General features: G+C 41.5%; 1 protein-coding gene across 3 annotated transcripts in view; it reads left to right on the top strand.

Annotated features, from left to right (window-relative positions):
- The window catches only part of kiaa1522 (KIAA1522 ortholog), a 65,285-nt gene extending 42,892 nt beyond the window's left edge, over positions 1 to 22,393 (top strand). The window contains exons 3-10 of one of the 3 annotated variants that reach the window (XM_042506545.1): positions 13,244 to 13,402; positions 13,796 to 13,839; positions 13,979 to 14,117; positions 15,039 to 15,146; positions 15,239 to 15,399; positions 15,489 to 15,686; positions 15,818 to 19,271; positions 21,562 to 22,393. In XM_042506545.1, the coding sequence (XP_042362479.1) occupies positions 13,244 to 13,402; positions 13,796 to 13,839; positions 13,979 to 14,117; positions 15,039 to 15,146; positions 15,239 to 15,399; positions 15,489 to 15,686; positions 15,818 to 19,271; positions 21,562 to 21,602 (4,304 nt within the window). In that variant the 3' untranslated portion in view covers positions 21,603 to 22,393. Of the gene's footprint in view, positions 1 to 13,243; positions 13,403 to 13,795; positions 13,840 to 13,978; positions 14,118 to 15,038; positions 15,147 to 15,238; positions 15,400 to 15,485; positions 15,687 to 15,817; positions 19,272 to 19,716; positions 19,932 to 21,561 lie in introns of those variants that run through there. The other 2 variants (XM_042506544.1, XM_042506546.1) reach the window with 2 other exon arrangements.

Below are 22,393 nucleotides of genomic sequence, written 5' to 3'. Positions count from 1 at the left end.
GAATGGATGCAGGACCTTGCATTTATGGTGGATGTTACAGAGCACCTGAATAACTTGAACAAACAGCTGCAAGGGCGCAACAAAGTTGTTACGCAGTATTATGACAGCATACGCTCTTTCAAGTTGAAGCTGTCGTTGTGGGAGACGCAACTCACTGGTGGTGATGCAGCTCACTTTCTCTGTCTGAAAAATGTGTGAGCGACCCAACACGTCGCAGACATGAAGCGGTTCAAAGACAAAATAACGGGACTGTTACGGGAGTTTGAGCAACGCTTTCAGATTTTTGGTGAACTGGAGAAAGACTTCAAAGTTTTTTGCTCGCCATTCACCGTAAATTCCTCTGATCTGCCCGTCAACATCCAACTTGAAATAATAAACTTGCATTGTGACTCGGATTTGAAGGGCAAATTTGCCGCAGCTGGCTTGGACACATTTTATCAGAATCTCTTGCCAGTTTACCCCAACTTGACAGCCCTCGCTGCAAAACTGTTGTGCATGTTTGGAACCACATATCTTTGTGAGCAAGTTTTCTCTGTAATGAGCATGAATAAATCAAAGCTGCGCTCAAGGCTCACGCACAAGCACTTGAATCACATCCTGAAGTTGGCTGCCACTTAGGATGTGACGCCTGATATTGATGCGTTGGTGAAAGCTAAAAGATGCCAGGTATCAGGAGTCAAATAAACAATGCAATCCCACTTAAAGAGCTGCATGAGACACCCTGATATAGTTCTGTGATCTGTGATACAGTTCTGTGAATCACTGAGGCATTGTGTGTTTGTGTGTTCTTTTTCCTCAGAATTTTCAAAAAACTTGAAGTGTTTTATGATTAATAGTGAGGTTGTGCTTGTACTATTTTGGACCGTATTAACACAAAGAAAACAATCGGAAGTTGTTGTTTTTAAGTTATATACCATGATTTTACCGGTCCGGCCCACTTGGGAATAGATTTTCCTCCATGTGGCCCCTGAGCTAAAATGAGTTTGACACCCCTGCTCTTTAAAGTAAAATGAACAGAAAGTGTCATCCTCAGTTGTGACATCACAACTTCACAGAATTCCTGACGGCTTGTTTAAAGGCACATTCTGTGAATAGGACCTGTGTGTGTTTCTCACTGGAATTAGTAATTTGATTCTTTTACAGTGTTTATATAGCACCTGTACCTGTTTTATATATATATATAAAAAAAACAGAAATCTGAGTTTTCACAATATGGAACTTTTAACTAAAGCTGAAGCTGCCCATAGGAAAAGCTGAATTCTATCAAAGCTCTTTTTTATTTGCTCAAGTTTGGCTCATAAGCCTTTAGTGACTCATTTCTCTTTTTTTCCTTTGCCCTCTTTGTCCTCCTCGCCATTTCTATTTAACACACTGTTTTCCTTTCTTGTTCCCTTTTTATCTCATTCCCTCTGTGACCCACTCAGAGGAAATCAGAATTGCAGGGCTTCATGGGTAGTGACAGTTGCTGTACTCAGTGATTTATGTCCTCCCTCTCCCTTGTATGCTCCCAACCTTCTTTAATTTCCTCAGCCCCTCCTCGCCTCCTCTCAGTCTCCTCCCTCATGTCTCCGCCCTCCTGTCTTCTGTCATCTCCATGTTCTTGTTGTACAAGTTTTACATTTGGTATGTTTTGTTTTTGTGCTCCCTTTACAACTATTAGCTCTCATCAGATAGATGCAGGAAGCAATGAAGTCTAATCTCACAGCTCATATTTCATTATGTGCAGACTGCCTGAGCACAGGCTGCCAGATATTATCATAACAAGATACATGAAATATTCCACTAGATGTGTGCCTGAGGATGAGGATGGATGTTAGCCTGCCCCTCTCTGTCTCTGCCTGGTTAATACTACACCGCTCAATGAGGGGGAGCTCATAACTCAAGTCCACTACAGCAGCCCCAGAATACCAATCAGCTGAATAATGACACTCTCTCTCTGTGTGTGTGTGTGTGTGTGTGTGTGTGTGTGTGTGTGTGTGTGTACGTGCGTGTGTATTGGGGCAAGGTTTATTGCTGGTCACATTTTAACCCTGTACTCTGGCAGTTTGATTAGCTCTGTCTGAGGGGATGGAAAGACTTTGGGCCAATTATTGTGGACAGCAGACAGAGCCACAGATCCTGTTTACACCTGCTATTACCATGCGTTCTGTGTGATAAGATTCTTCTTAGTCCAAGCTTGTCAAATAGCGCCGCTCTTGCTTTTGTCAGTGCTTTTGGTGTACAAGCATGAAGCCAAAAGCCACCTTCCACATCAAACCAAAACGCGGCTGGATGGCGTTAGATGAGAACACGCTTCAACAGAACTGGTGGCTTTGTTATTAGAAGCTGGCAACCAGACATACATCAGTGGGTGTGTCCACATGCAATGCGCACAGGCATTGAGAACGCGGGCGGACAGAACCGGTTGCATACGCAGCCTCAGGTAATACCGCTGCCAGTAACAATGTAATATAACATGCACAAGTGAGCTGATAGGTCAGGTGGGTGGGGAGGTGGATGGGTCCCACAAACGACTGACTTTTGTGTGGGAGTCCAGAGTTCACATTCTGTGTGCAGGGGATTTTTTTTCTACACCTTACCATGTGCCTCTTTTGCCTAAACTTAACCGTCAGTGACTTTGCTGTCTAATTCTAACCATTGTGACAGTCCATGTTGGTTGCCATGTGCTCATGTTGTGTAAATATAAGGACCATTCTGCGTCATCCCATCACGTGCATTTGTTGACATCACTGTAACAGCATCCCAGAACGTAAACAGCTGACGTAGAAGGATACTTAAAATGTCATAACTAGATGCAGAAGGTCACTGACAGAGTGGCACCACGTAACAAGCCTCTCTGTCTCTCTCTGTTTATCATGAGGCTATTGCTGCGCCTGGGACTGAGTCCCTCACACACGGCTGACGTTACCCAGTGTTGATCAAAGCATTTAATGACTGAGTCGATTCGTCTGTGGCATGAGATTGTTGAAACTGTTTAATGGCACAGTGTCCGATGTTCATTGTTGATGTCGTGTTAGCTTGTGCCAAGCAGAGAGAGCAGGACAAGAGCAGCAGCAACAGCTGAGTATCAACCACCCTACCATAACAAATGTATTCTAATTCTGAGAGAAACACTGATTGCTCATTATAATAAGCTCTGAATCTGAGACAGCGTCACAACTATTTTTGCAATTCTCACCTCAATTTTATTGCAAAAATACCTCAAAAGTATTGAAGCCATCATAATTTTTTCAGAAAAGCTTTTGTGAACTCAGACATTTCAGGTCACAACAATCACAGAAACAAAAACTGTAGTCCTGAAAGGACTGAATAGAGCACCAACTGTGTATTAATCCACAGCTGAAAATAGTCCCCAGAAACTGCATTTACTCCTGTTTGAGGAACATTTGCTAAAAACTAGTGCCCAGCTGTTTTAGGTTGTAATTATGGAAAGAGGAAAGGAAGCCCTGAACCTCTGTCTTGAACAGGCGCCTGTTGTCCTGGTGAATTCCACAGCTGTGACGCTCTGCAGGTGTTCCTGAGACCTGCTCTACAACACTGATGATCAGTATGTTAACTATGTAGTTCATCCTTATTTACGTCCTCACAGCTCTGTCTCTGCATTCACCTACTTTTTTCAAATAAACCTAGAACATACGCACTGAACCACACACACCACCTAATAACACACACACCTAACACACACACAGTGGCCGTTTTCAGGCCCAGTGGGGCATGAAGTGGAAAACCTGCTACTTGTCATGGCCCAGTGGTCTGAACGCTCACCTGATACTGATGCTGAGGTTATGACAAAGGCAGCTATCACAGCTATCACTTTATATTCTCTCTCTGCTTCTCTGCTTACATCCTTGCTCTTGCAGCACATGAGAGGTTGAGCTGAGGACATGACATGAGCTAATACTCACAATATACTCTCCATATTGCATTTTCCAATAAGTGTGTGTGTGTGTGTGTGTGTGTGTGTGTGTGTGTGTGTGTGTGGGGTGTTAGCGCCAGAGTTTGGGCTTGGTCAGTCTGCTGGGAGTCATATTTTACATTTGGCTGCTTAGTGGTGGTCATCTGTCCAAACATGGCTCTGTGTGTCTGCAGTAAATGTTTCTATCACAGGAGCGGCTGTTGTTGCAGCCTCATGCTTGCAGTGCAGACACTCAGAGCTGATGCAGCAGTGCTCTCTCTAGTGGAGAAACAAGTTATATGTGTGTGTACATGAAATGGCAGTGTTGATGTAGAGCAGCTAACCTATAATATCTGTCCTTAGAGAGACTGATATATGTGGTTTTTATTGAATAGGTCCCTTAGTGTCTATCAGTCTCGTCTGGTTTGTTTGAAAATGATTGAGTTAAGTTTTTTTTTCAGTGTGGATGTGTGGTGGATCACTTTGTCTTGAACAGTGAATCCGATTAGTTTGGTTTTGAAGGGGCACTTTATCATAGGAGACAAAAGAAACTATACAGTTTACATCTTTTACCCTTTGAAACCTAGAGCAACATCCCTTGTCTTGTGCTGCTTTCAGACACCTCTCACAAGTATTTAAACATTTAAACCGTGAACACATTGGTGTAATTTCATTCAAAAACATGGAAAAAGGTAATTGGTAACTTGGTGAAAGGTGTTCCACAAATTACAAGAAACCTGTAGATTTGGGAAATTATTTTTTAAAAGCTAGGTGGAAATGTCCAGGGAAAACAAAAAAAGCTAGGGGAAAAACTTTTCTTTTTCTTTTTGGCTAATTATCATAATTTCATATTTTAAATTGTCTCAGAATTTTTCCTTTTTCCCCTTTTTTTTTTTTTTTTTTTTTAAATTTTTATATTTTCTATAATTTTCTTTTTCTTTTTCTTCTGTTGTTGCTTATTTTTTTTATTCAGCATTTAAAAAAAATGACAGCTGACTAGCCAAATGATCAACTTCTCACCTAAGCACTTCAGGCAGTATCTATCTACACCAGCAGAGTTTAAATTTAGAAACACAATAGATTTCAGCAATACTGACTAGATTAGAAATCAGAAAAAGAGAACGGCGTGTCAGATCATTATGGTTATTTCGAGTGTGACTTGTATTGATGAAGAGATTGTCTTTTGGCCTTTGACATTTTAACAAGGCTGGTTAGTGGGCTGCCTGAACTCTGATTGTTCTCTAACAGACACTTGGATCAGCTAACAAGTCCAGCTGTCTAGCAGTTGATTTATAATATTATCTGTGAGGCAGCACATGAGTCACTCTTATCCTTTGAAACCTGGGCATTTCAAAAACAAAGGAAGATGGCAATAAGCAGCTTAAGAAATGATGACCCAAAAAAATCAGCAAGAAATTAGTAAAAAGTACCAAAAAAAATACCAGAATTATTTTTTTAAAGACAGACTTGAATAAAGACAATTAAGATTTGGAAAAAGTGGTAGAAAAAAACCAAAACAAGACATTATTTTACAAAAAAAAAATAAAACAAGCAAAAAACTAACAAAAAATACAGAAGTATCTATCTACAATTATATATATATATATATATATATATATATATATATATATATATAATCCGGGTGGCATATAAGAAAACAGCGAAATGACCTTAAGAAACTAACTTAAAAATCACAATTTTGTAAAATAATGATAATAATGATTTAATTTTGATGGATAATAAATATGGTTCTATGGGCATATATCTCTAGCTCTTTTAAAAATAAATTTCTAAATCTACTAACTGTTGAAACTACTAACTGTACTACTACTAACTACTAACTGTAACAAATTGCAGGACATTTCTTGTCAAGTTGCTCATTGCCTTTCCTTTTTTTGAAAGATATCACACCAGTTTGCTCAGAGTTCAAAAGTTTAAATAACAGCACATGGACAGTGAAGTGGATCCACGTTGCAGAGGGTTAAAGAAACAGTGTTTGATTTAAAATTGTTGTATTTGACAGTTTCAAGTTGAATTGTGATGTGCAATGTTATTTGGCTGCTGTAGTGGAACACTTTGTTGTGTGCTCTGAATCATAGGCATGTGAAGCCCCTCTCTCCCCTCTGCCCTCTCCCCCAGCACCAGATGGTGTCTCTTTAGGCCGTCTAATGAATATTGATATGAGGGGTCTCTGCTAACAACAGGAGGGTACACAGACCGGGCCACAGACCCCAAAACTGGCACTTAGTAAAGGTCTGCACTGGGGAGACTGGGTGTGGAAGGGATTTATTTTTCCAAAGAAAAGAGTATTTGGAACATAAAGGGACACATTGCCACCACAGTCAGAGATAGATCAAGTACCTGAAAGTCATACTTAAGTAAAAGTACAGAAAATGTCTTTGGTTGAAGTTAAAGTCACCTATTAGGATGTAGTATGTAATATTTACTGTACTTAAGTATCAAAAGTATTTTTATGATATGAAATATAACCTAGGACTGAAGTACAAGTAAATACTAGTAATAAAAACGAAAGCAGTCAGAATTGTACTTCATTGTAATATACACCTCCCTTAAAACGGAAGCTTTTTTAAAAAAAATTAATTTTTTTTTACAACTAGTACGATTTAATCATTTCAGACTTGGATCAGCATCACTTTTCTTGTGCTGCTTTCAGACGCCTTTCACAAGTATTTTAACCTTTAGACCAAATTGGTTTGATTACTTTCAAAAGCACGAGGGAAAGACAATGAGCAACTTGGCAAGAGATGTTGTAATATTATATTTAAAAAACTAGGAAAAAATGGCCACAAAATTGTATTTTTAAATATCACAATTAGATTTTTTTTTTTGTTTCCTTTTTTGTTGCTATTTTTAAGGTAATTTTCTTTTTACTAATTTCTGATTTTTAAGTTAATTTCTTCTCATGTTGCTCATTGCCTTCTTTCCATGTTTTTGACAAAAATCAATCCAATTTGTTTTCCAAGGGTTAAAGAATAAAATACATATTTCCTTCCCTCCCAATCCTTCATTTATATTAACTTTTCTTACTTTGTTACATTCCACCACAGAGTACATTATGCAGATAAGCTCCCACGTGTCCGAAATGAGTAAACTGTCTAGTACAAATTAATATGGATTAGGTGCTAATAAGTATTAACTAGATGCCTGAGTGACTTCATCCAGAAGATACATAAAGTAAAAAAAAATGTCAAAGTGAGTGAAAATGTCAAATGGAAAAGATGTTTATGAAGGCTGAGGTGAGAAGCGCTGATAGAGGGGAAATGAATGCCAGGTGTGACCTGAGGTGAGGAGATGAACAGGTTACGTCCCTGGCACAGTTAATCCTCTGGCATGACTCCCATGTCTAAAGCTGCTCTCCTGCAGGCCGCAGCTTATTCCAGTCCCCGCTCAGCCCGGCCTGAGCTGCCGCCAGCACCCCAGGCCGGGCTGTCTGACCCTGGACACCAGGCTGGAGGGTTCTTCACATTCCCACCCAGAGTGAGGAGGCATGGTGGGTGTGTGGATGGAGGTTATTGTGTTAGGAGGACCCTCCAGCTGGTGCGGGTGTATGGGCCAGCTGTAGCCCCCTGCCATGCCACTTTATGAGGAAGAGCCATCCATTCAGAGGGCAAATGCTGCTTCCATAGCAGGGAAATAACCCTGGAAGACTGCAATGTTGTTTGTTTGAATCAGAATCAGCCTTTTTAGTCTCTATTTTTTCCCCATAGGCGTGTTGTATTTCATCCCCTTTGCAGTTTGTCAGGAAACATCAGTAGGTGCCAATGAGAGCTGCGATGATGAAGCGAGGCTGTGTCAGCTATTTATAACCCAAGCTAGACCTCTGTGGCTGCAAGGCAAAGGGACAGACAAGAAGAGAGAGACAGAGATGCAGAGAATTGTGAAGGAGCAGAGATTGGCAGAGACAGAGGCAGGAGAGAGCGATGCAGTGATCGTGCACTGACTAGTTGTGGTTTAGCTTTTTCACTGCGAGGACTCAACCTCTGCTGTCAGCTGTCGCCCTGTAGCCCTGAGATAATGAGACAGAGCGTCAGACATAGGACCGCTGCTGAGGGCTTTCATGAGGGACAGGACAAAGACAAATACAAGTATCTAACCTTAAAATACATCAGTGATACTGTGTAGGTTTTGCTGAAGCTGAAGAATACAAGTGATAATATTGATAATTTTTTACCTAAATTAATATGTTTTTCTGTTTTTGTTTTCTCACCCCACCCCACCCCAAAAAGTACTAGAAAATTTCCTGAAAATTATATAAGAAAAAAGAATATATATATATTTTAAATCATATAAAAGAAAGTTTAAAAAAACACCAACAAAGAAATGACCTGGAAAAATAGAATTTTGTAACGTAATTTTAAATATGAAAATATACACATATACATTTAGTCTTTCCTTAGCTTTTTTCTTTTTTCCATGGACTTTTTCCCCTAATTTTTTTTAAAATAATTTTAAATCTACTAATTTCTTGCAGTTTGTGGGATATTTCTCACCACGTTACTTATTGCCATTCATCCATGTTTTTGAGGGAATCATACCAATTTGTTTAGAGATCAACGCTTTAAATACTTGTGAAAGGCACCTGAAAGCAGCACAAGAAAAGCGATGTCGCTCCAGGTTTCAAAGGGTTAAAAACAGGAATGGCGGCCAGGATCACCCATGATTAATGTGATTTTTTAAAAATGAACCCTTTATGTGCAAACTTTAATTGCATCACGATTGACAAGTTAATGCTGATAGCCCTAGTTTTATGGTTATTTCATTGAATATCAAGGTAGTATTTTACAGAAAGATTTTGTGAAATTGTAATATTACAAACCAGACAATAAGCAGTCAAGGTAAACCCCTAAAATAAGGGTTTCCAATCACAGACCCTCAGGGGGTCTCAAAACAAATCTGAAGAGTCACAACATGATCGTTAAACGGGATGCTTTTGTCATATTTTTCTTTATTTGAAACTTTTTCCTGACATTGTTTGATATTCCAGGCACTGGGCATTCACATGCATAGTGTGCGTGCATACACACAATCACACGTGTCGCTCTATACTGAATGAAGTGGGGGTGGATGGTTCTGTTCTGAAAAGCCAAACTTTGACAGCCGTTTTGCCGGTGGGGGGGGTCTGCATTTGACAAAAGAGATGGAATACCATTAGAGAGAGCCAGCGTGAACGACGGAGTGAAATAGAGGCAGAGAGAGAGAGAGAGAGAGAGAGAGAGAGAGAGAGAGAGAGAGAGAGCAGAAGGGGGAGGGAGGGTATCAGACTCAGGGATAAGGCAGCTGGGACAGGCTGCTTCGCTGGAAGCGGATCTTATTGTGTACTTGTCCTTCCCAAGTCACTCAGACATAGTGCAGAGGGAGGAGAGAGCTGACGACAGGCCAGCCACGGTCACACTCAACATTTCCATCATGGATCTTCAGTGTGAATCCAACTGATTTCTCTCAGCACTGACAGGAAGAGGACTTGTTGTACTCCGCTTTGCTTCACCACAGTCTTTAGATGTAGTGTCTGTGATGGTGTAGGCATGGTGATCTACTTGAGGAAGAGCATCCACTCTCTGCTGTCTGTCTTCAAGAAGAAAGGTGAGTGCTGACTCACATGGCGTTTGGCAGGCTGTAGCTTTGACTCCAGACTGCTGACAGGAGGATCAACCCTGGTTAGACCACAGTAATACTCTTGAACTTTGCTTTGATTGAGCATTCTGGAGTCAAGCTGACATACAAAGTTAGTGTTGCATGGTTGAGGTTATGACTTGATGCATTAGCAACATGTTTTTGATGATGATTGCTGTTTTTGTGTCTCTGTTGTCTCACACACACAAACACAGACACACTGGCACAAAAAAACTAGTGTTGAAGGCAATTTGGGGGTCCTCTCTAATGAGATAAAAGGCTTAACTGATTTTTTTGCCAATTGTCTTAGTCAACCCAAAGCTCTAAACCTTCTGTGGGAGTCTGGTGGAATCTGAAGGGCTGCTTTTCCAGTTAATCACAACTGGTAGTTTGAGCACATGTTACATGTGAGTTGTCTGTAGCCTGTGGTGGTGTTTTGTCATGGAATTCATCTGTTCTTTGGATTGCATCACGCAGTCACAGGTTCACAATGACCTGAGATTTCCCACAGCCACACACAGGGGAGGGCATTGTGTCTACGAGTACAGTGATGTACAGTGTGTACATCCACACTCACACAGTGTTACCTTACCAGGTGAGACTGAGAGCCACAGTGTGCAGAGTGACAAAGGAGGGAAAGCAGACACCTCATGCTGACCTTTGATTATGTCATAACAGACAACATATAAATTAGGTAACTCACATAGCCTGCTCAGCCGTACGCAAACAACATGCACACTAATAATAATAGACAGAAATAAAATATATGTTATTCCATTAGTTTTCTACACCTGGGGCCATATTCACAACGCTTCCTAGCACAAAGAGTTGCTCCTAGTGACAACATTCTGAGAAAATTCTTAGAATTATGATGTTTTTTAAGAATTAAACACTAGGCCCTGGTAAAAATTGTTATTCAGTGTCATAGCCCTTAAGCAAGCCTCTAAAGTAAAAAACTGTGAGGAGTAAGGCAAAGGACTTTTATGAGGCATGAGAGTTTTTTAAACAGAGGAGAAAATAGCAGGAAGACAAAAGGGAGGAGAAATATTGTCCTAACACTGCATGACAGTGGGGAAATGACTACTACAGATTCAGTGGTGAAGGAATAGTGTTTGTGGTTGATCTCATTAAGGATACACATGTTTCCCACCCAACGCAACAATATATGAACAAATAAAGTGATGACAAACCTAAGTAATTTGCCACTGGAAAAATGCAACAGAGCCACAGTGTGATCACACAAACACTGTTTTCACTATTTCATAATGTGACGCAGTTCATTTTATTTCCTCTGGGTGTCCACACCTTGCAGGCTCACAAAAGGGCGTCTGTGACAACCAATCACATCTGTTAATGGAACGTGTCATACCTAGCAACGGGGTCAACCAGACCTCCTCACCAAGGTCAAAGTTTCTGTCCCTTCCTTGCTTAGAGTTGCTCTGAGAATTTTCCTGCATCTCTCCTAAGCTTTGACTCCTTGCTGGAAATGGGGAGGAGTTTCTTTGATTGTTTGTGAATATGGCCCCTGGTGTTTAACAGGCAAACAGAAAGCCATGTAAGTCCAACTTTGTTTAGTTGTGACATCAAAGATGAATTTGTACAATAGTATTTCCAATTCACCAAACACTGTTTGTGACATGGTTCCCACAGTCATGGAAAGTTATGGATTATCACAATCACATTTTCCAGGCCAGGGAATGTCATGGAATTTGGTTAAGTGTAATGAATTGTTTCAGTAATCTTCCATGTATAACCTTCCATAATGTAACATGATGGCAAATCTGTTTTCTGTAGATCAACATCAGGTAGCTCTAATATGTGCCAATGTTTCATTAACCATCACTTATGTTTCTCCATTTTCTCCTTGCACACATTTTCTCCTTTGAATTATGGATGCACGATATTAGTTTTTGTTTGTTATATATACACACATATATACATACATATATACATATACATATATAACATCTGAGTTGGCAGATAACTGATATTGATGTTAATATATCCACTTTTTCCCCAACCAATTTTCATGATCATCAAGTCTCTTCTGTAGTGGAATAAACATCATATTATGCATACTCTTATCATGATGGGTCACCAGCAGATTGAGAAATATAGAAATAGAAATACAATGCTTTTCAATGTACAAAATGTCAGAAAAATACTTAAACTTACGGTTGATGATCTGTACATGCTCACTTTGTCAATTAAAAAATATATCCCTCTGTGATATCTGCAAAAATCAGCACTTTGGCCAATTCCGATATTATATCTGAAAGCCAATATCTGCCAATAACAATGACATGCTGATATTTGATACATTTGAAAAACACTAGGCAAGTGGGGCAAGAAATAGGAGTTGTATAATGGGTCCTTGAAAAGTCATGGAAAAGTATTGAAATTTTGTCTATTTGGCAAATGTGGGAACCCTGTTGTGTGCACATACAGTAGAATATAAAGCTTACAGTCTCTTGAACACTGTAACTGACCTTAAACTGACTGGGTTATTGCATCAGTTGGTCCTGCCAGCTTTCCCCATATTAACTGTTGTGCAGCAATTTTTTGACATTGGATGGCTTTACATTGAGTAAAGCCATCCTAGAGGGAGATCCTGGTTTAGTTCCCACGCAGGAGGTCCCACAGCAGGGGGTCCAGCGGCATCTTTACAGGAGGACAATCCAGATTATCTAATCCTCCATGGACTAGTGAGGAGGAGAGATACTGCAGGAGATTAGCCGGGCAGTAGTTTAGTACTGAGAGCCCGGTCAGGCTGGGACGTCTGCCCACCAAACTGCTCAGCTGAGGAGATTTGAAGAGTGTGCTGCGTCAAAGGTGGACAAACAACACACTCGTGCCAGGTGGAGGCGCAGAAGATTCCCTGTAAAGCTGATAAATGTTTTGGCAAATGGACACCTGTTGAGTCCCGAGTTGATGTTAGTATCCTAAGAGACCTGTGGAAAGACTCCACAGTGGAAAATAAGTTAGAGTGAACTGGAGAAAGCTGATGTATTTCAGAGCAAAATCTGGTGCTTTAGTCCTGAAAGCGAAAATTCACAAAACAGTATAAACACTGTAATCAAGAAGAAAGTGTAACAAGTTGCTTTGAATTGACATTAACAAGGTAGTAGTATAGCAGCAGAAATGGAATTTAATATTCATAACTATGTTGTTATCACTAACAATGTTTTCGATATGTTATCGTCACACAGCCGTCCATCAGCAGGTCGGTGCATGGAAAATCAGCATATTTTGCACGATGTGGCGCACTCTGTGGTGCGCACTTTGTCGCGCACTTTATGGCTCGTCCTTGTCCAGAATGTGGAGCACTCTGAGGTGCGCACTTTGTGGCGCACTTTGTGGCTCTTCCTTGTCCAGAATGAGCCATTTATATTTACATATGGAGTGGGCCCTCATCAGAGTCCGCTGGTTTGGTTGTTTCTCCCAAATACCAGCTTTTAGATAGGACCATTTGCATTTTCACATCTGCCATCGTAGTTCTCCTATGGCCTGGTACACAGGTGAAATTTCAGTTGGTTGCAATCTGCAACCTCGCCACTAGATGCCTCTAAATCCTACATACAGAACCTTTAAGATGAGTGTATACATCCTAGCCTTTATACAGTGAAATGGCTGTAATTTTCAGCACATGCTTTAAGACAGAACTGCAAGTTTTTTAATCATAATTAAATTTGTCTTCTTTTCTGTTTTCCCTACCAGCTGGCCCAAAAGGAAATGATGACCAGACAAGGTTGGCCGTCCACTACAGAACATCTCAGTACTACCAGGAGAATGTCTTCATTGAGGGCAGCCGGCCACAGTACCTGGAGGACCTGCACACTGAGGCCCAGGAAGGGCTCAAGATACTACAGCAGGAAGGTCAGACGTAGCACTGTGAATATTTAATCATATTAGTTTATACTGCAGACATTTACATACTGTGTATTTCGGTTTAATTATCAAAAAATGAAGAATAAAATGCACACACATCAAAATAAAGTGGACCCACAATACCTACATACTACATGCAAATATTGCAGTTTATGTTAGTGGGGATAAAAGTCAAGTCATGTGTATATAAATAAATTAGTAATATTAGTAAATACAGTAGTGATTTCTGCATGAAGGTCATCAGGAGCCTAAGGTTTACCTTTTAGCTATGATTGTATTACTATATATTGCTACTACTGATACTACCTATATCCATGTATACATGATAATAGATGAAGTTTGAGTTCCTCTGTGTCTGATCCTTGCTGATTTTGTTCACAGAAAACACAAATGGAATGAACTTCCCTGATGATGAGAGCGTTGCTGTAAGTGCCCAGCTCTGTGGATTATAACTTTTCATTTCCTACACACAAAGAATGCCACGTACTGAAAACTGCTGTGTGTGTGTGTGTGTGTGTGTGTGTGTGTGTGTGTGTGTGTGTGTGTGTGTGTACACCCCTGCAGTCCACTGATACTCTGCGTCCGGAGCAGGATATCAGCTCCAAGGACGGAGTTGGCTCCCCAGAGCCGAGATCCACCACTGGGAGTACTGATACCACAGTAACTTCTGCTGTGTCTTCTCGGCCTGTGCTCACCCGCCAAGGTAAACCACAGCTGTTTGTGTGTGCTTTTGTTTAGAGAGACACTTTGAAAAGAAGCATCCATATCTCTTTCATCTTAGGGAAATAGGAGCTAATCACAGTGCTCGTGCTTGTGAAAGCAGTCTGAGCTTTGTTCCTGGGTTTACTGCTTTATAGCGAGTCATAAGTATGTACTTATTTAGCATGCACGTCTCATTCCCAGCTGCTTGGTACCTCTGCAGCTATGGTATGAAATCAAAGGAAAAGGAACTTAACACACACACACACACACACACACACACACACACACACACACACACACACACACACAGACACACACACAGCAGAAGCTTTTTTTGGTTACTCAAAAGTTCCAAGCATCTGAAGACAGCACTGCGTCTGCCTCTGCATATCATAGCTGTAAGGCAAAGTATGCTGTTGTGTGTGTGTGTTTGTGTGCGAGAGAGAGAGAGTGTGTGTGATTGGTATTCAGGTCTCTATTTTAAACATCCTCTTTAAAATCCTGTGAAAAAGTCAGTTCCCAATATACTTTACTGAGTTTCAAAGCATTTTAGTTCATTGCTCCCACTAGTTCACCCTTTTTCCTCTAAAAAAATAAAGGCCTCTTTTGAAATGTAGTTACTGTAATGTAGGCTTGGGTGGTACATAATATATTTCACCAGGGTATACAGGGCACTAACCCTGCCCCAACCCCCCAAATTGCGAGTTCTCTACTTACTCTCGGGTTTTCAGAGTAATAAGGAGACACCATTAGGAGACACAACTGTATAGCTTTTGAATTCAACTCTCTTTGTACATCATAGAAGACTGACAAGGCTTAATTAATTTATTTACTGAAAAACATACCTTCGAGATTTCTAAAAACCCTGTTATACTGTAATACAGTCCAAATCTACTGTAATGACAGTTTTTCTGGTGCTCAGGTTCTACATTCAAGCCTCTAAATCCAGTGAAAAGATTAGATAAGAGCAGGAAGAGGAGCAGGAGGACCACCATCATGGGTATTCCAAACCAGGTCCAAAAGGAACTTGGTATGTCCACACCATCATCTTTACTAAATTAGTAGACACCATTTATCCTAGGTGGTCAACATGTTATTGAAAGTGATCTGCCTTCTTCTCAGCATTGCACAGAAGCTCAACCTTCCAGCAGCTTGTTTCTACACCTAATCATGACAGAGAGATCAGTGACAGCCAATCAGGTGTTGTTATCATTCCTACGGTTGATGGAGGGACTCCAGTCGTGAATAAGGAGGGAGCGAGGGTGCACCTTTCAGAGCTGGAGGTAAAGGGTTCTTCATAACAGTTTCAACATACAATACAGGTTTTGTGTTTCCTTATCACTAAAGAATGGTCCTCTCCACTCCTAAGCAGGCATCTAAGGATGAACAGCTGCTTAAGAAGCACCTTGAGGCAATGAACCAAGATGAGCAGCCCTTCAACCACCAGAGCTTTGGCTCCTATTTCTGTCCCACGTCAAACCTGAGACCCAAGTCTCTTGCAGTACCTGGTATGACTACTTCCTCCTCCTCCTGTGCTTCTGCAATGTTTAACTTCCTCCAGGAACCCCAGGTATGAAAGATATCAGTTCATTTAGAGTATGGCTTTATAAGTTACGTTTTTGAAACTTCAGTCTTCAGTATCTTTCCTGATTCTGTCTCAGCTATTTGTGACACTTCATATTTCTATGGGGGTTTTTCTAGGGCCCAGTGATGTCCATATCTCCTCAGGCCACTTACTTGTCTACAATCATCCCTAATGCTGTATTGCCAGCCTCAGTTGAAGTGATAGAGATCGACCGTGGCAGCAGCCGGACACGTGGCAATAGTGTAAACCATGGTGGTAGTGTCCGCACTGTAAGCAAGAACAGTCTGGCTTCCGGGGACTTGTCGGTCAGCCCTTTGTTGTCCAGAAGATCAGCTGGGGATGGTTCCCAGACTGACAATTCACAAAATGACTCTACACTAATGTCCACATCGGCTTCTGGTTCCAATTGGAGCGAGTCACAGTCTTCAAAGACTATTTCAAACTCCCCGGTATCATCTAAGGGTAGCACGCGAAGTGGCAACTCACAAAGAGCGGGTCTGAACAGGCGGGAAAGCCAGACAGAGCAGTCTATTGGGGACCAAGACCTTATCAGTCTCCATAGCTCAGTAAGCATGATAAGCAGCTCCAGCAGTAAAAGGGATATTGTTGTTACAGGTCAAGGACCCGAGTCTGATATTTCAGAGTCAGTGGCTGCAGTAGATGATCCAAAAACCAAACAGAATTTTACTCGCAGTCTCTCGGTTATGAAGACTAAGCAACCGCCTGCACCTCCGCGGAGGACAAACTCTCTGCATAGTAGTAAGATCAGGAGCAACTCCAGCGTCCTGGTGGATCTCAATGACTCTGTATCTGGAGAGGTGGCAAATGCTACAGAAAATATATTAGTAAAGAATGTGATCAAATCAGTAACTGCAGATACCAGTAATATCCCCGCCCCAGTATCAAACTCCACTGAGTCCAGCTGTCTGGATGGTGCCTCCACACAGGCCTCTTCCACTGAGGCAGGAGGAGCAACACAGCCTCGGCCAGAATCCAGCAGCTCCTCTCCACAGAAAACTTCCTCAGAAGGGGGAAAATTTGAACGGACCATGTCCCCTTCCAGTGGCTATTCCAGTCAGAGTGGCACTCCGACACTCTCTCCAAAGGGGATCTCCCCAGCCTCACCTGACAAACAGAAGAAGCCTGTCAAACCAGAGAGATCCATGTCTCTGGCCTCATCTGCAGCAGCTTCTCCTTCCTCCTCTCTTACCTCTCTATCATCTGCAACATCTGAGCCTGTCAATCCAGATGTTTCCACATGTAGCTCCATTCTGCCTCCACAGGGATCTCCACCTACTCTTGCTGCAAAACAACGCACTCCAAATCATGTTTTCTCAAATTTGGGAGCTGAAGTCAGAGAGCTTTTAAACATCCCACCACCTCCCAAAGTCAAAGCGCCTTGTCCTCCTCCTCCGGAGACATGGGCTCACAACAGACGCACCTTTCAGCTCTTGTGTGAGCCCTGCCCTAATGTTAGCAAAGTACCCCAAAAACAAGCACAGAGACAAGAAAATACTGTTAAACAAGCAGGAACCCAGACTGAAGCCAGCAAGGAAATGCACATTTTAGATCAGAAACAATCAACTATAAACAAGTCTGTCCCACAACTGTCAGAGAGCAAAGCTAAGCCTAAGACATTATCAAGTGACCCTGAAGGTGTTCACAATGAGATGGAGAATAGGGAATGTCCAGGTACTGAACAAGAGAGGGTAAGTGCAGATGTTCAGAAACAAGACCAGAGTAGTAGCCCTGTAGTGAAGGACCCTGAGAGTCCAAAGAAAGATCCTCCTCCTGTCATGAAGAAACCCATGACAGTACTGCACAGAGAAGAAGTGGTGTCAACAGAACACTTAGTGGATCAACAGAAAAATGAAATGAGTAGCAGTGTCATGACAGATGTTGATTTACTTGTTGAGAACCATACAACCTCCTCACAGCAGGGGGTTATCATTTTAGTTGAGAAGTTGATGAGTGATAGTGAGATGGAAAATGAGGTCACATCCATGCAGACTCTTATTGCAGAGGTCCCCAAAATTAGTAAGGCCTCACCGCCACCTACCCCTCCCCCAGCATACCACCCAACACCTCCTCCATCAAGAAAGACACCTCCTTCATCAGTGTCTATACCGCCAGAAGAATTACAGAGGGTACAGGAGGAGATCCATGTTGTAGAGTCTTCCTGGCCACCTCCTCCACCTCCTATGGAAGGGGACTCGGTCTTTGATGGAGGAGATGAGGTTGACTTTCCTCCACCTCCTCCACCTTTTGTGGCAGAGAGTGTGCTAAATGTGATGGACAGTTGTATCACAGAGCTGGATGTCTCAAAAATACCCACAGAGGAGATTGGAGAAACAATCGAGGATTCCAGTGAAGCTAAAACATCTGTACATGTGCAAACAGCAGATTTGCCCCCAGCTGTTCCACAAACTACAATTGAAAGCAAACAAGAGGTTATCCTGCAAGTTTCAAAAGTTAACACCACTGATGAGATATCTTGCAGACCAGAGCAGAATGTATCTGTTTTGGACAATGTCCCACCTCCACCAACAGAGGTAACCCCTTTGCCACCCATAATATCAGAGAGCTCGGTGTCAACCTCTGCTTCAGCTCCTCCCAGCAATTTCCTGAAACGAGACTCCTTGAAAATTGAAGATCAGACTCCCGCCAAACCTCCTGTCAATGCCCAACCTCCAATCACTGTCCCAGTTGCCCCACCTTTACCAGCAGAGAATTTAACCCATGGGGTAAATTTCAGAAGGCAGCCCAGTGTACAAAACCGAGACGCCAAGGGCAAGGAGCTCCTTTCCCGACACAAAAGTGTACCCATTCCCAAAGAGGATGCTAACATACCTCTGGTCACCCCTTCCTTGCTTCAGATGGTTCGTCTCAGATCAGTCAACATGACCGAAGATCAGGTGAAAGCTCCATCGGAGGACAAATCAGGAAACCAGGAAGCTTCAGTTCAAGAGAATTGCCCGATCTCTATCCCAGGACCTCAAAATATTCCACAGAAGCCCATCCGCAAGTCTCTGACACAAAAACTTCCCCCTCAGACAGTAAAGACATCCTCTTTGGCACTAAACACTCCTTCCATGCGCTTACAGGAAGCCATACGTATGAAAACTGCAGCCATGTCTTCAAGAGATGGTCTTCCATCCCGACTGGGTGTGAGATCCACTTACAGCTTTGTCGGTGAACAAGGGGCTCTGTCCCTGAAATCACCAGAGGCATGTGACATGCACAAGTCCCCTGCCTCTACCGCCAGCTTTATCTTCTCCAGGAGCACAAAAAAGGTTGTCATAGAGACTGCAGCTTCCTCCTCCCCTGATGCTCAGGCAATTTTGAAGCAAAGCTTGGCGGCTGAGCTCATGCAGGTGTCTGACCAGTCAAAGACCAGTGCTTTCTCTAATGGTGGGATGAAGTCGGACAAAGTTCCTCCACCAGTAGCAAAGAAACCATCCCATGGGAGCAACAGTCCTTTACAGAATCTTCCTGCTTGTTCAGCAAAGATGGACTTCGGTGTTGAAGGAAACGGAGTAAAAGGAGGAATAACGCTTCCTGAGACTACAAGTAAGAGCAGCAGCATTAATCCTAACCATGATTTTATGTCATCTGCGAAGGTCATGAAAGATAACAGTTATGTTTTTGTATTAAGACTCTTTAAAAGAACCAAAGGACAGACAATAACATTTTGTTGCTTTACTGTACACATTTTCTGTTTTGCAGATTTTCACAATGCAAGCATTTCACATAGTATAGAAGCATACTGTGCAATAGTTTCATCAAACTCTTGTCTCTTAACAATATATTGTTTAGCTTCTGCACAAAATGTGCTTGCAGGGCACCCACAGCATGATTATAACTAGTACCAGTTTCAGCCAAAGTGTAGAAAATTCTTTGCGCTTTGGGTCCAACACTGTGCAGCAATACAGCTCATTGTCGGCTATTTGGTCATTTGGCTCCTTTCAGTCGCAAATAGGTAGCTTTTGAAAATTATCAACCATGTTTCAAACAGCACTGCAGATTCTACCAGACACTGTAGGAAAGTGAGAGCCAATGGAGTAGCAGCCACAACCATCCTCATGACCCAATAACCACCAGACAGAGGATAATGTTTTATGTGACTTTACGGTGGGTGTGCATTTTTAAAACAACACACACTGCATCTTTTCCTGTCTTTTTTTTGTCCTAAAATCTCATAACAGCAGTAAAATAGCACCTGCTATTGGTCTGGCATAGAGTGAACCACCAAGACATTGTGCAAAAATCACTTCTGGGTTAAAATCTGACCACTGTTTTGAACTATAGAGATATGTAAATGTTGTCATTTTCAGTCATAACTATAACAAATAAAAATATAGTCAAACACAGTGGTCCGAGCTGTTTAACGCTTCTGTTCATTTTACGAACTGTGCTGCTTCGCTGACGTCTTTGTTGGACGTAGCGCCAGCAAAACATATTTTTGCCACCTAAAAAAAACCCAATATCAGTTTCAGTGTACATTACATTTATATATTTATTCTTCTTAACCTTAAACAACAGCTGATGGGGGCAGTGGTAGAGCAGCAACTCAACTCTTCAGTGGGGTAAAATGACTGTTTTTCTCTCTTTCTATAGACTCTGGTGTTTTCCCAGGTAGCAATTTTTGGTTCTAAAAACGTTTGCAAATGGTACGATGCAATGCAATGTTTTAGTTACATTTTCAATAGCAAGTTTTCTTTAAATTCCCAGAATGTTATTCATAACACTTGGGTAACATTCTTTAAAAACATTTTTAAAAAAATGTAAAAAATTTTCTTGGTTGTTTTGGATTATTTTGGCTTGTGATATAACATTACATTACAAAAATGTAATGTAAAAATTTAAAAAATGGTCTATATTCTCAGTCAACAATAACATGGTCTGATTGTTGCTTTGAAAATGTTCTGCCTTTGTTGTCATGTAACATTGTGGGAACGCTTTATAAAAAAACTTTCTACTCTCTGTCACCTCTTAACATCACCAAAAAATCCTCAGAATGTTGCAGTCATAACGTGACATCTTAGTCAGCCTTTAACCTTACAGGGACATTAGCTGAAACATCCTTAAAATGTTCCTTCAACATTAGATTAAAATGTTTTCTTTAAATTATTATTGGAACTTGTAGGCAACTTAAGCCAATGTTGTGGGAACTTTCACTGCTAGCTGGGTTGACATGTTGGTCTGCAAGGGTAGGGTTGTTTTATGGCAAGGTAAAGTGGTGAAAATACTCTAAATGTAGAGTACACTTAAAACTGATACTGGTTTTTTTTTCGGTGGGTCCTTTTTGGGTGGATGAAGGCAGTTTGCTCAGCGCCATTCGAATATGTATGTGACACTGGGTTTTCTACCCGGACGTTCTTGTAAATAAACAAATATTTGGTCTATAGGATTTGCTTTTGGAGCATAAAAACTGTCCTCATCAGTGCACTGCTGCTGTGTAAACCCAATACGGCTGATTCAGTGCTAGCATAAATCAATAGTTAATGTGGCACTGTCTTGTCATGAAAAAGCAAAATGCAAATTCTAGCATTACCATGATCTGGAACAGCAAAGCAGTTTAAGGCTGCCTTAAAGACCATATTTCCTGCTTTCCATACCAACAAGCGCAAACTGCACACACACGCCACCTTCACACACTCACACACACACACACACACACACAGGACAAACGCTGCTGGCTGGCCTTCAGCTTTGTCCAGTCAGATGTTCAGTCAGCTTTAACCTGAAGCTCATGATCATGTCTCAGGGACTGAATTAGATTAGGACAGAACTGTCATTACATGTGTTTCTGTAACTGTATTATGCTAATGTCAGACCTCCTCTTGTCTTTCTCCTTCAGCTACAAGAGTGACAGCGGACACAATTGAAACACTGTTTTGAAAGATGTTGGACTGGACTCATGCCAGAGGAACAAGGAAAGACTGCAAGCAAGTCAAACTCACAGAGACGTAGAACTCCACTATCAGAGTGTTGTGTGTGTAAAGACTTCTCCAAAAGCCTTAGCCTGTAATGGCCTTCCCACATATTTATGCAAAAAATGTCACTCCTAATTTCCTACCATAGCTTTATTCTGGAGTATTTTTCTAAGCTAGAGTTTATCTCTCACTGAGGCCCCTCAGGATGAAATGGTGTACACTGGCTGAAGGGTAAATATTTGGCTTGTGTGAGATTGCCTCCCAGAGGTAGAATTAGGTAGTGTCACTGCAGCTCAGAGAAAACAATTTGTCTCAACAAAGCATTTCTGTACAGAGGTTTACTGTCTGCTAGGTATCTTTGCCCTGTTGTAATATAACACCATTTTCATGGAGACTGAAGCAGAAAAAGCTGACGATGAAATCCACTGCAGGATGAATCAACATTTTTATCACCTTGTTTGCTTAAAGATCGGAGTAAAAACAAATAGTCACTCCGTTTCAGTCCTGCTTTTCACTGTGGATCTGGAATAGTGTTTGAGAAAAAGGGATGCTGCACATCAACAACAATGACAGGATAATATTTTATCAATTTGACACGATAAACCATTCAGACGTAACACAAGAAAGCATCCCAGTACAGCACTGCTAAAATGGCAAATAGCTGCTTCTACACCATCAGCACAATCTCCTATTAACTCTTTGAAACCTGGAGCAACATCACTTTTCTTGTGCTGCTCTCAGACATCTTTCACAAGT

Source organism: Plectropomus leopardus, chromosome 18, assembly GCF_008729295.1.
Source record: "Plectropomus leopardus isolate mb chromosome 18, YSFRI_Pleo_2.0, whole genome shotgun sequence".
Lineage (NCBI taxonomy): Eukaryota > Metazoa > Chordata > Actinopteri > Perciformes > Serranidae > Plectropomus > Plectropomus leopardus.
The sequence above is the reverse complement of the archived record's forward strand: the minus strand, read 5'-3'. Positions and strand labels throughout refer to the sequence as shown.